General features: G+C 44.6%; 1 protein-coding gene across 3 annotated transcripts in view; it reads right to left on the bottom strand.

Moving 5' to 3' along the window:
- Positions 1–5,445: 5,445 nt before the first annotated feature.
- MYO5C (myosin VC) overlaps positions 5,446–15,291 on the bottom strand; it is an 88,233-nt gene continuing 78,387 nt past the window's right edge. For 2 of the 3 annotated variants that reach the window (XM_084894049.1, XM_084894051.1), the window contains 6 exons: positions 14,180–14,269; positions 11,741–11,891; positions 10,829–11,111; positions 10,004–10,178; positions 8,957–9,037; positions 5,446–7,381 (listed from right to left, as the gene is read on the bottom strand). In XM_084894049.1, coding sequence (XP_084750175.1) covers positions 7,229–7,381; positions 8,957–9,037; positions 10,004–10,178; positions 10,829–11,111; positions 11,741–11,891; positions 14,180–14,269 — 933 coding nt within the window. In that variant the 3' untranslated portion in view covers positions 5,446–7,228. The remainder of the gene's footprint in view (positions 7,382–8,956; positions 9,038–10,003; positions 10,179–10,828; positions 11,112–11,740; positions 11,892–14,179; positions 14,270–15,291) is intronic. The other variant, XM_084894050.1, reaches the window with a different exon arrangement.

Genomic DNA, 15,291 nt, shown 5'->3' with positions numbered 1-15,291 from the left:
TCACAACCACCAAGGCACAGAACTGGGATTGAACCCGGGGAGGCAGGGACCAGTCCGCACCTTACCCAGCCCGGCCACCTGAAAATGTCTGTGTGTACACTGATTCTGTGGCAACTTACCTGTCACAGGACCCGCACATTAGACATTGTTTTAAGATAGGTAACTATTTAAAAAATTTTTAAAGTTACACTTACAATTTCTGCACACACTGAGCAGTAGCTGAGCTGTTGAGATTTCTTGAAAACTGGTCTCAGAGCCCTTTGTTTGAAACATTTGTCACAGGAGCCAAATACATTTACCAGAAAGGTCTGATCACACATCTTTAACGCAAGATGAAGCTGAAAGAGAGAGAGAAGGGGCGTGTGTGAGAAAAGCCAAGAGAAAACGCTGTTTTAAAGCTCATCATGGTAGTTGCTCAGACCTCCACACTGGGATAAAGTATCTGCAATTAATCTGTAACCTCTGATTTATTACAACGTGCTGGGTCAGCACCAACTCGCTTATCTGTCCGGAAGCATCAGACAATAGGTCTCCTGAACTTAGGTGTGACTGGTTGTTTTGGGGGCTTGCAGACATGGACACAGTCTTTGCAGCACAGCATTAGTTCTGCGGGGCTCTCCATGGAGAGCGTTATTGTAATGAAGAGGATAATTTGAAATTTAAAAAACAAACAACGCCCCTCTTCAGGGTGAACTTTTAGAGTCAGGAGCCAGAAAAGGGCAGAGCCTAGCCAAAACCGGTTTGGCTCAGTGGATAGAGCGTCGGCCTGCGGACTGAAAGGTCCCGGGTTGGTTCGATCCCAGTCAAGGGCATGTACGTTGGTTGTGGGCGCATCCCCGGTAGGGGGTGTGCAGGAGGCAGCTGATCGATGATTCTCTCTCATTGATGTTTCTAACTCTCTATCCCTCTCTCTTCCTCTCTGTAGAAAATCAATTAAGAAAGAAAGAAAGAAAGAAAGAAAGAAAGAAAGAAAGAAAGAAAGAAAGAAAGAAAGAAAGAAAGAGAGCCTAACTCCAACCAGGGATGAGTCCGTGTAAATGTGTGCTGGCTCCCTGCCAGGAACGCAGCATCCCAATTCCTTACTAAACACGTGACAGCGCAGACCCAGGGTCCCTGCCTCCCCACCCAGAAGCCCACTGGCCCAGCCACTGAAGGGAGGGCCACGTTGAGCCAAAACCAAAACCACCCAGTGGCTAAGGTGCCGGTGTTGGCTGCGTGGCCCCTGGCCCTGCTGCTTGGGCAGGTTGCTTCATCTCCCTGAACCTTCGCTCGCTGATCTATAAAACGAGGATCTCAAGTCCACCTCCTAGGGGTGTCGGGGGATTCTAAGCAGGAAGCACTTAGCTCAGGGCTGGGATATGGTGAGTTGTTATGCTGTGCGGGGAGTTGCTGTAACAGCATCAGCAGCTGGAAGGAGGGACAGAAGCTGGAGATGTGGACAGAGCAGAGAGAAACCTATTGCCAAGTTCAGGCAAGATACACGAAGGCCTGAGCTAAGCCAATGCTGTGGGATGGATGTGGACCACAGTCAGGAAGGAGGAGGAGCTGGACCTGGCAGCGTGTGGAGACGGGGCGAGGGAGATGTCTACGATGACTCCTGGTTTCTGTTCGGGAGGCTGAGGGTTTGTGGGGCCGTTGTTAGAGACGGGAGACGGGAGGGTAAGGTGGGCGGGGGCAGCCATGTGGCCCTGCCGATTGAAGGGTGTTCCTAAGACTGGGCCACGTCAAGCTTCAAAGAAATGTCCCGCTGACTATACAGATATTTTGAGGCATTTGTCTGGCCATTGCCACAGAGCCAAATTTGCGAGGGATGTATTTGAGAGCAGGCGACAGTGGGGATATCTTGGAGAGGACTGTCTACAACGCAGAGGTCACCACAGGGCTGCAGAGAGAACGGGGGCTCATGAGGTGGGGTGAACTCCCACCGCCAACGGGCAGCTGGGACAGTTCTTGGGATCTCTAAGTGACCGAGGATTGGAGGAAGCCCTAAAGGATGAGAGGACAGAAGGGAACCAGCTCCTGCCAGCCACAGCGTGCTCAGCCCTGGCCCCTCACAGCCACCCTGGGAGGGCGGCAGGACATCTGTACGACAGCTGAGGAAATGCCCAAGGTTAAACAAGTTCAAGGTCAGCGGTGCAGCCTGAATCTGTATGCAATGGGACTCCACCACCCTTACCATCAAGCTGGCACTTCGAAGCTGCTCTGCTTTGCTACAACGAGTGAGTGAGAGAATGTGAAAGGTTCTGCCCAGGAGAGCCTGGCTTGTGGTGGGGCCCTGGTGATGCTGCCCTCTACTGTCCGAGCTGCCCAGGGGGCAGTCACAAGGTCATGCTGAGGACTCCAGGTAATAGCATTAGGAAGGTGAGCCGTGGATTTTCAGCAAGGGAGCAATGTCCAGTGGATTATTCCAGCAGCAGTGCTTCCAGAAGTAGGTCAGAGACAGAATGTACAGCAGGAAAACCAACTAAGTTAAGAGACTGTTCTCAATTCTGGGGAAGAGGAAATGAACTCTGGCCAGAAGCAACTGCAGGAATGAAAGGGGGGAGGAACCAGAACCAAGAGGAGAAGGAATAGAAGGAGGCTAGGAGTTATGGAAGATCAAGAAAAACAGAAGTAGAAAAGAATATCAATATTCCAAATCTGGACAATGTTTTCCTTCCAATTTTTTAGTTATAAAAGCTGCCTATGTTCATTATAAATAACTAGAGGCCCAGTGCATGAAATTCATGCACAGGTAGGGTCCCTAGGCCTGGCAGGCGATCAGGGCCCATCTGTGGGGTGACTGGCAGGGTGATCGGGAGGCCTCCGCTGGCACCAGCCTTGGCTGGCCTGGCACCACCTGCTCCCAACCCAACCCCCTTCTGTCACCACCAGTCACCTCCCTCTGCGGGAGGTGACTGGTGGGCAATTGGGGTGTGGCGCCATCTGCTTGCCAGCCAGGTCTGCCCCTCAATCGCCCTGCTGCCATCGCTGGTCACCTCCCTTGGTGAGGCAACTGGTGGGGCAATCGAGGCCGCCCCCCCACCCACCCTCGTCACCTGCCTTGGCTGGCCTGGGACCTGTGGGCTGGGTGCAGCACCTGCATTGAGCATCTACCCCCTGGCGGTCAGTGTGTCATAACGATTGGTCGTTCCACCAGTCTTTCTGCTGTTTGGCCCATTTGGATATTAGGCTTTTATTATATAGGATTGGAAACAAAAGAACAAGAGGAAGGGAAGTTAACCACTTACATGCTCTAACAAATAATTTACCTCTGCTAGCATTTTATGTTTTTTCTAGTATCTTCATAAACATAGAAGATACTAGAAAAACAAACATATATGGGTATACCTTTTAAAAAATTAGAATTATATACTATATACAATTTTCAACTTTTTGTTTAATAGTGTTTTTGTCTTCACGTGTCAATGTATATTCTTGGAAAACACCTTATTTTAATGGAGACAACAAGTTTTGGTCTTATCAACCTTAAATCACATAACTACGTGTTTCCCTGAAAATAAGACATCCTCCGAAAATAAGACCTACTTACAGGTTTCCTTCTGAGTGAAATATAAGGCATTCCCCTGAAAATAAGGCCCCCCCCCCCCCCCTAGGCTAAACATGAGAGATTTGGTCCACTGATTCTGAAAGAAATGAAGTCACAAGAAATTCAGGAATTGGATTGTTATAATGATGTTCCAGAAGATAATGACATGATTGTCATTGAATAAATGAGTAAATTCTTGATACTGTAGGATTCAGTTTGTCTGGTTTGTGTTGACAACTACCGTAATACAATACCGTATACAGGTAATAAATTTCCTTTATTTTCATTTAACAATAAATGTGTACCGTATTCTTCTTCATGGAAAAATAAGACATCCCCTGAAAATAAGACCTAGCGCATCTTTGGGAACAAAACTTAATATAAGACACTGTCTTATTTTCGGGAAAACAGGGTAGCATTTTAGATCTGGTTAAACATGGGCAAACTACAAACCAAATTTGAAAGATTATAGTATTGTAAAACCATAAATGTTATACATGGTTATTGTAGATTTGGAAAAAAATTTAAAAAGGTGTAAGAAAATAAAGAACCACCCATAGTCCCATTGTCCAGAGAGATTCCTTTTTACATTAGGAACGGATTTTTTGACAATTTGTTCATGTATACTGTTTATAGGTTTATATCCTGATAGGTTTTTCATTTAGTATTTATATCATGAGCTAGATTTAATTTTAGTATATTCTACTGTACTTATAATCATTTTTACGACAAGGGAACTTTTCACAGCCAGAGTAAATGCTTTAATGAGCATTATAACAAGACAATGATAAAAATGCCCCATTTTAACAAGTTTTGATGGGGAACTGCTTTGCAGAAAAAGCTAATAGACCTTCTCAAAACTTCCCCCACCCTACACCAACCACAAAATTTCTTTGAAATGTTTCACCTAAACATATGATTTAAAATTTGCCCCCTCCCACATTTTAAAAAAGAATTAATGCGAAAGATAGAAAGTCAAAAGTGAAGGTGCCCATTGCCTGCCCCGCACTCACTCCCCTTGTCTGGATGGATGCACTTTCCTCCAGACTTTCCTGATGCCTTAGATAGAGCCTTGTGAGCTATGCAAAGGGGCTGTTCCATACTTGTTTTCTTCACCTAACTCCATGGTCGGCAAACTGTGGCTCGAGAGCCACATGCAGCTCTTTGGCCCCTTGAGTGTGGCTCTTCCACAAAATACCATGGCCTGGGCGAGTCCATTTTGAAGAAGTGGCATTAGAAGAAGTTTAAGTTTAAAAAAAACTTGGCTCTCGAAAGAAATTTCAATCGTTATACTGTTGATAAGTTTCACTCTTGAGGCTTATGTTGACAGGTAGAGTATTAAACTGGATCCATTTTTAAAACTGATTAAATGATTTTAAAGATTATTAACTTTTCCCCTGATCCCAATACTAAATATATTTTAAAAACAAAACATTGTTTCAAAAGAAATGCACATGAATTGTAGAAAAATTAGAACATACAGATTAACAAACACCGCCAGCCCTCGCCTGTGCTCCCGCCACACAGAAAGACCACGGCTAGCCCCTTTGCTGGGTACATACCTGAACACTTTTCTGAGCTCTTATGGAAGTCCAAGTATTCTAATTTAATATCAATGCATATATACCTTCCACAGAGTTAGCGCTAGGAATTGATCAGCAGAAAGGTGAGAAGTTAGAGCCACCAGCTCCAAGGTGCAAAGAGGCTGTAACACCCCTAATCCCCTTATCTGGGCATTCCACGCAGCTGCAGCTGCTCCACCTCCCCCTGGCAGCCTGGCTCCTTCAGCGCCCTCCCTTAGCCCTCTCCCCCACAGTGAGTCGGTGCCGGAGTAATCTGCTCATCCGTCCTTCAGGGGCTGCTCGTCAGCCCTGGCAAGATATGACCCTTAAAGAAAGGCACTGAAACTTGTGTACGTAAGAAAAATATAATCTCTTAGCAATTAAAAGAACCTGACCCAATTCATATGGGAATTTATTTCATTGATTAAAATATTACAAAGTTCTACTTTTCATTTCTTCATATACATGTATCTAAATGAACTAAATTAAATTACTTATCATAAGAAAAGACATTATTCCATGTTAGTAGGGTGATGTTGCTTCAGAATCATGTATGATTTCCACTTCTAAGATACATGTCTGCGTTACAGAATCACTCCCCTTGCCTGTGACTGTCAGAAACAGAAGGGCTGGTTGGGATTCTTGGGTGTTACAAAGGGCACTGGGTCCACTAAGAGGGTTTACCAAGTGGCATTTTATGATCTGAAAGGAAGGAATGAAGGTATCTTGGGAGACAAGGAATAGTCATAAAACGTGGGAAACACAGACTTTTCAAAAGGAGGGACCTAACATAATTCTTCAGTTATTTTTATGAGAAAATTTAAAACATATTTCAATGCTTTGAAGATATTTTCAAGAGAAAATAATTTAGGTTGTCTTTTTAAACTTAGTTTTTAAAAGTTATTGTATGAGCCTGCCTGGCATGGCTCAGTGGTTAAGCATCAACCTATTGACACAGGAGGTCACAGTTTGATTCCGTCAGGGCACATGCCCAGTTTGCAGGCTCAGTCCCCAGTGCGGGGTGTGCAGGAGGCAACCGATCAATGATTCTCTGTCATCATTGATGTTTCTATTTCTCTCTCCCTCTCTCTTCCTCTCTGAAATCAATAAAAATATATTTTTAAAAATGTTACTGTGAGAAAGATACTAAACAATAAAAAATGATGGCAAATGTGTTGGCAGGCAAAATTTAAGAAATGTTCTTTTGGAGGAGGAGATGAAAAATGGTGTGGCAATTAAGCTTTAATAATATGTTGGTTTTAATTAGATAAATATATAAAATACTTTATATAATTCATTCAGATTGAATATTTTCTTAAAAATTAGGAGGATCGCCGAAACTTGTTTGGCTCAATGGGTAGAGCGTTGGCCTGCGGACTGAAAGGTCCCGGGTTCGATTCCACTCAAGGGCATGTACCTTGGTTGCGGGCACATCCCCAGTAGGGGGTGTGCAAGAGGCAGCTGATCGATGATTCTCTCTCATCGATGTTTCTAGCTCTCTATCCCTCTCCCTTCCTTTCTGTAAAAAATCAATAAAATATGTTTTTTTAAAAATTAGAAGGATCTGAAATAATAAATATATTTTTATGCAGGAGCATTATTAGTAAAGAGTCAGTGGGAACCTCCCCACCTGCCCTCCCCCCACGCCCCGCCCCCCCCCACACACACACACTCCTCACCTCTCCCCCAAACAGGCATGGGGTGAGGGGACGTTTGGAAGACTCAGCCCTGGACCCACTGTGGCTTCATAAATGTACCCAGGCCTCACATGAACCTTAGCAATCTGAGAGACACTGTGTCCCCGGATCTTATGCCCCTGTGGGAGGAGCCCTGTCACAGGACAGATGGAGACCGAGAGACACCTGAGGAAAAGGGGAGCTTCCAGGAGTTCTGGTAAAAGCCAGCTGGGATGCCAGAGCTAGACAAGGCCACAGCTGGTGTGTGTTAATTTTCGTTAAATGACAGCAGCAACATCACCACTGTGAGCGAGAGGAGATGTGGCCCACTTGGGAGAGTTCTCATTTTCTTCCTTAAATCACATTCCAGAGTGTTTCCAGTTCCAATTAATATGCCACATCCCTCATGTTTGACCTTCGTGCAGCTTTGCAGGGAAAAGTGCATTTATTCTCTTCCCCTGCTACAATCTATTGAGAAAGCCTAGCTTGAAACTGCTGGGGATCTCGATCATTTCCAGAGCGTGGGGAGAGGGCGTAAAAGGAAAGACGACTTGGAAGAGATAGCTGGCATCCAGCATCAGCTGAGCGGAGTCCTCTCGGTTGTTGAGGAGAGCCTGAAACGAGAACCGGGGGGAAGTGAGTAAGGAAACACATGCATTCTGCCCATTGCTGTCTGAGAGCCGGGAGTAAGGAAAACACAACTCCCTCTCTAGGGAGACCCTCCTTTCAAAAGGCCAGAGAGGACACACACAGAGCCTTCCACAGCACGGTTCCAGGTGAAAAGGCTTGGCGGGACTTCAGACCAGCTCTCCTGAATGCTTCCTTGTCTGTTTCACTCCAGAAGATAACTTCCCACTAAATCGATCTGTTCTCTCTTCTTCGCTATTCTCATGGCAGAATTCCAAGCCCAGACATGAATAGATCTTAAGTATTAAATTTTCATTGCACTCAGTGATTTCTTTCTATTCAAGGGTTTGCAAACCCTTGGTCTCAGGACCTCTTTTATACCCTTAACAACTATTGAGGATTCCAAGAGCCTTCGTGTATATGGGTCTAACTACTGATATTTACCATATTAGTAATTAAAGCAATAACTTAAAATGTGTTCATTCACTAAAATAACAAGAGCTAAATAAATAAATAAATAAATAAAATGACAAGAGCAAACCCAACACATGTTCATATATTTTTAATTGAAAAAGAACTATATTTTTAAAATAAAAAAGATTACTGGAAAGTGGTATTATTTTATGTTTTTGTAGATCTTTTAAATGTCTGACTTAATATGATAGGTGGAATGAATCTCAGATCTCCTTCTGCATTCAACCTATGGTGATTCATTTTTTTGGCTGAAGTATAAGAAAAAAAGTTGGCCTTGTACAGATATGGATTGGAAAAGGGGAGACTTTGCAGACCTCTCAGAAGGGTCCTGAGGATCCTCAGAGATCCTTGAACCAAACTGCTGCCCTAGTTCATTGGGGAAGAAACTTTTGGGATTAAAACAAGGAAGATGGGTGCATAGATCTCTGCTTCCATTCAGCCTCTGCTCACCTGCCACAACAGAACCTGCTGAAGGAACTAAGAACCCCATCACCTCTGGGTTTTTGTTCCCTTCCCCCAGGTAATATGGGTTCTGAAAACTGGGAATCTGACAGGGAAAATTCCTGATGCTTTGTGTGCTTATTTGATGAATGTGATTTAATCCTGGATTTCTGTAATATTAATCCTATATAATAAAAACCTAATATGCTAAGTGTCTGGTCATCTGGTCATCTAATGATATGCTAAGGTCGCTCAACTACTCACTATGATGTGCACTGACCACCAGGAGGCAAACAGCTGACCAGTTGCTATGATGTGCACTGACCACCAAGGGGCAGATGCTCTGACTGGTAGGTTAGCTTGCTGCTGGGGTCTGGCTGATCAGGACTGAGCAAGTTGGGCTGGACATGCCCTGGAGCCCTCCTGCAATCCCTCCCCAGCTGGCCAACCCTCCTGGTCCCGATTATGCACCGGTGGGGTCCCTTGTCCTAGCCTGTACCCTCTCATAATCTGGGACCCCACAGGGGATGTTGGAGAGCTGGGTTTGGTTCAATCCCACTGGTCAGGCCAGCGGACCCCACTGGGCCTCTAGTTAAATATAACTGTCTTCTATTAAAAATTAAAAGGCACATTCTTAAGGATCTCACCTGTACTTTGCGAACGAAGGATGGAGTCACTCTTTTCTCGAAGTCATCTATAGGCGTGTATGAATTAAGGATCTTTATGATCTGCAAACCATACAGAAGACATGTTAGACCATGAAAAAAGACAGCTCTGCCTGTGATATAATGGTTCTGGTGGTTCTGGGACAGCTAGGAACCATAGGTAGCTTTTTTATACTATACCTAGAGGCCCAGTGCACAAAAATTCATGCACGTGTGTGTGTGTGTGGGGGGGGGGGGGGTCCCCTCAGCCTGGCCTGTGCCCTCTCTCAATCTGGGACCCCTAGGGGGATATCCACCTGCTGGGTTAGGCCCACTTCCCAGGAGATCAGGCCTAAACTGGCAGTCAGACATCCCTCTGGCAGCCCAAGAGCCCTCAGGAGATGTCCAACTGATGGCTTAGGCCTTTTCCCCCTGGGGGAGTGGGCCTAAGCTGCAGTCGGACATACTTAGTGCTGATGTGGAGGCAGGAGAGGCTCCTGCCACCACCACTGTGCTCACAACTGTCAGCCCAGCTTGTGTCTGAGCGGAGATTCCCCTGTGGGAGCGCACTGACCACTAGGGGGTAGCTCCCGCATTGAGCATCTGCTCCCTGGTGGTCAGTGCAGTCATAGCTCTTGTTCGTTCCAGGTAGTTCCACCATTAGGGTCAATTTGCATATTACCCTTTTATTATATAGGACTTGGCTCTAGGAACCATGTGTTATTTCTTTCCAAGGAAAGGAAATAAGGTGAGAAGTACATGGAAGGAGCAAAGACAAATCACCCAATTAGATGACAGACAACTCTCTTCTTCCAGCCTCCCGCCCCCATCCACATCTGTAAGTTTAGTGCATAGGCAATATGTCATATGCACTTTTGTGTTTTTAAGGCCTGGACTTAGTATTTAATAAATGTTTATGAGATAAGAGGGTGGGCTATGATACCAAAAAAACACACAGAGACTTTCCATGGCTGGCTAGGCCAGGAAAGCTGACACCAATGAGAGGGTCTGTCAGTGAAGATCAGGGAGACACTCGGCAAGCCTGGTTACCTGCACAGCAGACAGTGAGGTACAGCGTTCAAAGATCTCCTTGGCATCACTATCTGTGATCTTCTTCACCTGAAGCAACCAGGCTGCCTGAGAGAGAGGTTCTAAAGTTTCCTTGGCCAAGCTGTTCTGCAAATTCTTATCTTTAAGCCATTCTTCTAAGTAGCTGATGTTGCACCTGGAGTAAAAGCCAAAGGAGCAGAGAACGGTGGCCAATCCATATCGGACATGTTAGGGGAGGGTGCCGAGTCCCCTCCTTTGTCCTGAGAGTGCACTGAGGAGCACAGGACCACAGTCTAGCAGTTTCTTCATTTATAATATGAGGGTGTGGGACCATGGCTCCTGGTTCTAAGGATCATGACAGTCTAGGGTGAGGGACTATAACAGGTATAAACTGTTATAGTCCTCTGCTCATTCATCCATCCATTCATCCACTCAATAAACACTTGCTAAACATCTATGATGCCTACGTCTGGCACAGGGCCCTGTCCTTGCTTTCCTCTGTCCTGCACCAGGCAGTGCTGCTCACAGAGGCAGTGGTCAGTAAACCCTGGGAGGGTTTATGATAACCACAGAAGGCAGGCTTTTAAAATACAGGGTTCCCAGTTAAAGCCACTCTGCCACAGCTCAAATGAGCAGTGTGGAGTGATGGGAGGCGGTCTGGGCAGTGGATGGCAGACCATCTAAGCTTCTAAGAGTCATGTTGCCCCGCGCCCCCTACCCCTGGCATTGCAGCTCTGGGGGAAGAGGAACGGAGTGCGTGCCAGACTTGATGAGCACTGCTCCCCGCCAGCCTCCCCGGAGGAAGCGGTGGCGCCTGGGTTTTACCTGATCTGCATCCCTTTCCGGCAGGAGCACATGTCCTTGCGCAGGAAGAGGCTGTTGAGCGTGACGGCCCCGATGAGGAAGAAGAGCTGCTTCACGGCCTGCCGCACGAGCTCGGGGTCCAGGCCGTTCTGGCACATGGTGCTGTAGAAGTAGCTCAGCTGCTGCAGGACGGAGGTCATCGTGTAGGCGTCCGTGTCGTCGATGCTGGACGACCGCTTGCGGAAGCCCGTGGGCTTCAGGCCGGAAATGCCCTGCAGACTCTCGTACTCCAGCATGCCCGGCACTGCAGGGAGACACCCAGAGGACTTTCTCACCGCTCTGTGCATCTGTTTCAGGAGGTGCGACCTTTCCTACGAGACTTGGTGGTGGGTGTAGTTGTGACAAAGCAATAGATTCAAGGTCTGGGGAGCACAGGCTGCAGGGTGGATGGGACAGGTGCTGTTTACAACAGTCAGCAGCCCCTGGCTAGGCTTGGAGACCTCTCCTTTCAAAATTGCAGGAATGGGAAGCAGGTTTGCATGACACCTCATGGTCTGGGATCATTTAAAGTATTTACATTTTAGAAAACTGAAGAAAGGATAGAGGAATTTGAGATGGACTTCAGGATTCAGAAACACGTGTCTAAGACCCAGGATTAGCCATGTAAGTAGCTGCACTACTTCCAAGGTTTTCCTCTCAGGATGAATTGCTCTTACAGGAAAAAACTGAACCATGTGCTTTTACATATGGAACTGCTTCAAGCAAACAATGAATTAAAAGGTACACATGGCTGGGTATAAAATATGGACAACTAAGTTTTCTTGGTTTTAGAAATTATATTCTTTATAACCACACATTGTGTCTGTTTTATTTTTTATTTTTTAAGGCCTCAATGTTACTATAAATATTTTTGGTTATCAAGTATTTTCTTACCTATTATTGGTTGAATGTTATTTTCCATTACGATAATGAACTGATGATATATTCGTATAGCCACATCACTAAGAATCTGTCTGTATTCTGACAGGTCAAAGTTGTTCAAGCAGTTCTTGTTCTGATGTGGACTGTTATGCTTCATGAATTCCTGGAAGTAATTTGGGGCATATAAATATTAAAATAATATAAACACATAGGAAATGAAAATACTATCTCTATTGATGATGTTATAATCTGCTTCTACAATACTATATTCCCACACTTCACAATTTAATATCTGATTTGTTTCAAAAAGGTTCTTGATGTTTAGTAGCACTTACGTTCTATAATGAACTACATGTCACTCCTCCTACAAACACATGCCCCCAGGCCTGTAAACACAGTAGAAAACCACTCCCATGGAGCTCACAGGAAAAAACTGCAAAGCACCCAAGGATACAAACTGCTATAAGAGGACAGTAGATAAATGAGATTCATAACATTATAATTATAGATTATAGACTACTCTGAAATATTATAAAATGTGTTATGAACTAACTGTTCATGTCTCCCCCTGACCCCAATTCCTATGTTGAAGCCTGTATCTCCTATGTGGTTATATTTAGAGATGGGGCCTCTAAGAAAGTAATTAAGGTCAAACGAGGTCATAAGGGGAGGGCCCCCATCTGTCAGGATCAGTGTTATAATAAGAGACACTGAAGAGCTCAATCTGTTTCCGCCCCCATGCAGAGGAAAGGCCGTGTGAGGACACAGCAAGAAGGTGGCTGTGTGTAAGCCAGAGAGAGGGAGGTCTCACCAGATACCAACCCTGCTGGCACCTTGGTCTGGACTTAAGTCTCCTGAACTGTGAGAAAAGGCCCTTCTGTTGTATAAGTCATTTGGTCTATGGTATTTTGTATACAGCATCCCAAGCAGATGAATACAACATGTTTAACATACCCCAAGAGATAAAAGGAAAACATTAAGATAAGAATAGGACACTATGATAAAAGGCAGAGATGAAAAAGAACCATTAAAGTTTTAGAAATAAAAATACAGTAATTGAAAAACAGACAGGGGAAAGAACATTGTGTTCATGGCTAAAGGGGGCAAAAATAGGATAAAAAAGTAAATGCTGTTGTATAATATAATATCCTTTTCCATTAATGCCTCGTAGATGCAAGTTTTTCCTAAATGGATGACCTGTGTCTCCCCTCTCCTTTCTACCTCCCCTCCCCACACACTTTGGCATTGCTTTTAGTCAGAGCTTGGATCTTCTTTACTTATTTCTCCTTCTGTTCTATAGTTCCAGTAGGCATACTTTTATATTTTGTTTTACTTTCTCTTCATTGAGATAATTGGCTATCTATGTGGAAGAAAATAGGAGATTATGACCTCACAAATCAATGTAGAATAGCTAATCACACCCATTTGGGATAGGTAAAAGCATAATTGTAAATTCTAAATTTAAATTGTAAGAGTTTAGAAGAAAGTAAGAGAAGATCTTGATGATCTCAGGGTAGAGAAGAATTTCTTGAAACATATAACATAAGGATAGATTTAAGTACATAAAAATTCAAAAACTGTGTATGAGAAAGAACTCCATAAATAAGGTTAGAAGATATACCCAATCTATCCATAATATTATATATAAGATTTTATATACGTAAATTAAAAAAATCTCCTCTAAAAAAATATAGAATAGATGTAAATAGGTAGTTTAAACAGAAACCCAAAAGACCTTTAAGCATATGAAATGATGCTTGATATCACTGGCATCAAGTAATTTCAATTTAAGTCAACAAAGTATTGTTTTATGTCCATGAGCTTGGTAAATAATGTCTGTCAATACCAAGTGTTGGTGAAGGTCTGAGACACTGGAAACTTCATACCCTACTGAGTGAGACACTTTATAAAATGGTGCAACTATTTTGGAGAGCAGTAAAAACCCTAAAAGCCATTTTGTTATTGTTTAATCATTGAAATTCTGCTCTGTAAATACTTGAAGGTGGAAAACTACTTTGTGATGTCAGTCCCTTCAAAATGGCCAAGGATTTACAGACTATGAAGGAACAACCAGAATTTTATAGCGAACAGCTCTGAAGAAACAGGCATGTTGAACTAAAGGCTGTAGTTTAGAGTCATAATACTAAAAACTTCAGAATTTCACAATCAGAAAGAAACTAAAAATCATCTGGTTTACTTCACTCATTTAAATCTCGAGGACACCATGCCCAAAGTCTAAGCCTCTTTTTAGAAGTCTTCTGCTTGTCACTTCTGTCTACCTGGTGACAGGAGGTTGACCTCTTGGGTGAGGAGGAGGCCAGAAAGCCAGTGAGGCCGAGGCTGTCCCTGGAGCGGGGTGCCCCAATTCTTACCCCCATAGTGAGCTCTGGCCCATGAGGAGGTTATAGACCAGCGGTCAGTACAGAACACAAGGCAGGCAAGCTTCCCTACCTCTTCTCCACTGTACTGCTTCAGGCAGTTGAGGAAATGACAAGTATTGGAAAGCCAAAAGGACAGCATCTCAAAGTCTTCTAAATGCTCCTTAAAAAAACAAACAAACAAAACAAAACAAGGAAAGTCAAAGGTCGAGTTGGTGGGTACTGCTGCCTTTGAGCAAGATCAGAGTTACCTTACCGGTTGGTTATTGTCTTTGCTCAAAATGGAGTCCTCTTTTATTCACTAAAGCCTTTATTAAATTTGTGCTATAACGATAGGCCCTTATGTTATTTAGCAGGTTACTTGTATGAAGCTTAAATCAGACCCTGCAGGAATGCCAGAGAAATGTCAATCTCGGGCCTTGCCTTCCAAAGTTCACACTCCGCTGGGAGGATGGACACAACATATGGGACACAGTAATTAGGTGGCTGACTGCCCGTGCAGTGGATGCAGACTGTGTTCAGAGGATGGAGGGACCATGGGAAACCAGGGCAGCTGAAAAAACCTCCTGAGAGAAGCGGGAGGATGGTCGCCTTGAAGGCGGGGGACAGATAAGAGCTCAGGATCCAGGACTGTTGGGGAGAACACCCCCACTTATGGGACAGGACGAAGAGGAACAACGGAAGAGTCAGAGGTATGGTGATCAGAGAGGTGAAAGGAACACTGGGGAAGTCCTGGGATTTGGAAGACAAGGTACAAGGTGTTCAAAGAGATGTTGCTACTGCTTCTTCCATTTGAGGAGAATAGGAATTACAGCAATACCACTGGATTCAGCAAGAGAATTTACCGGTGGTCTTTTTGTGGAGTGATGGTAGAAGCCAGAAAAGATGGGATGAAAAAGAGAATTGGCAGAGAGCACTAGTTTAAACGCTCTTGGCAGTCTGGGGGACAAAAGGGTAGAGGCAAAGGCACCGTGGCTGAGGTGGGGGGCCAAGTGAGGGTTGCTCCGATGTGCTGTGCACCGGAGCGGAAGGGGCAGGCACTGGCACCAGCAAAGGCAGAGGACAGGGAGCACTGGGAAGCTGAGACAGAAGATGCTGGTGGGAAAGTACTTATACTCCTCGTGTCATGCATCTTTCACTTTCTAAACATTTAAACATTCCAGAGCAGCAAGATGGGGCAAATAC

Source organism: Pipistrellus hanaki (genome assembly GCF_964339955.1).
Source record: "Pipistrellus hanaki genome assembly, chromosome: 1".
NCBI classification, from domain to species: domain Eukaryota; kingdom Metazoa; phylum Chordata; class Mammalia; order Chiroptera; family Vespertilionidae; genus Pipistrellus; species Pipistrellus hanaki.
Note: the sequence above shows the minus strand (reverse complement) of the source record. Positions and strands in the feature narration are given on the sequence as shown.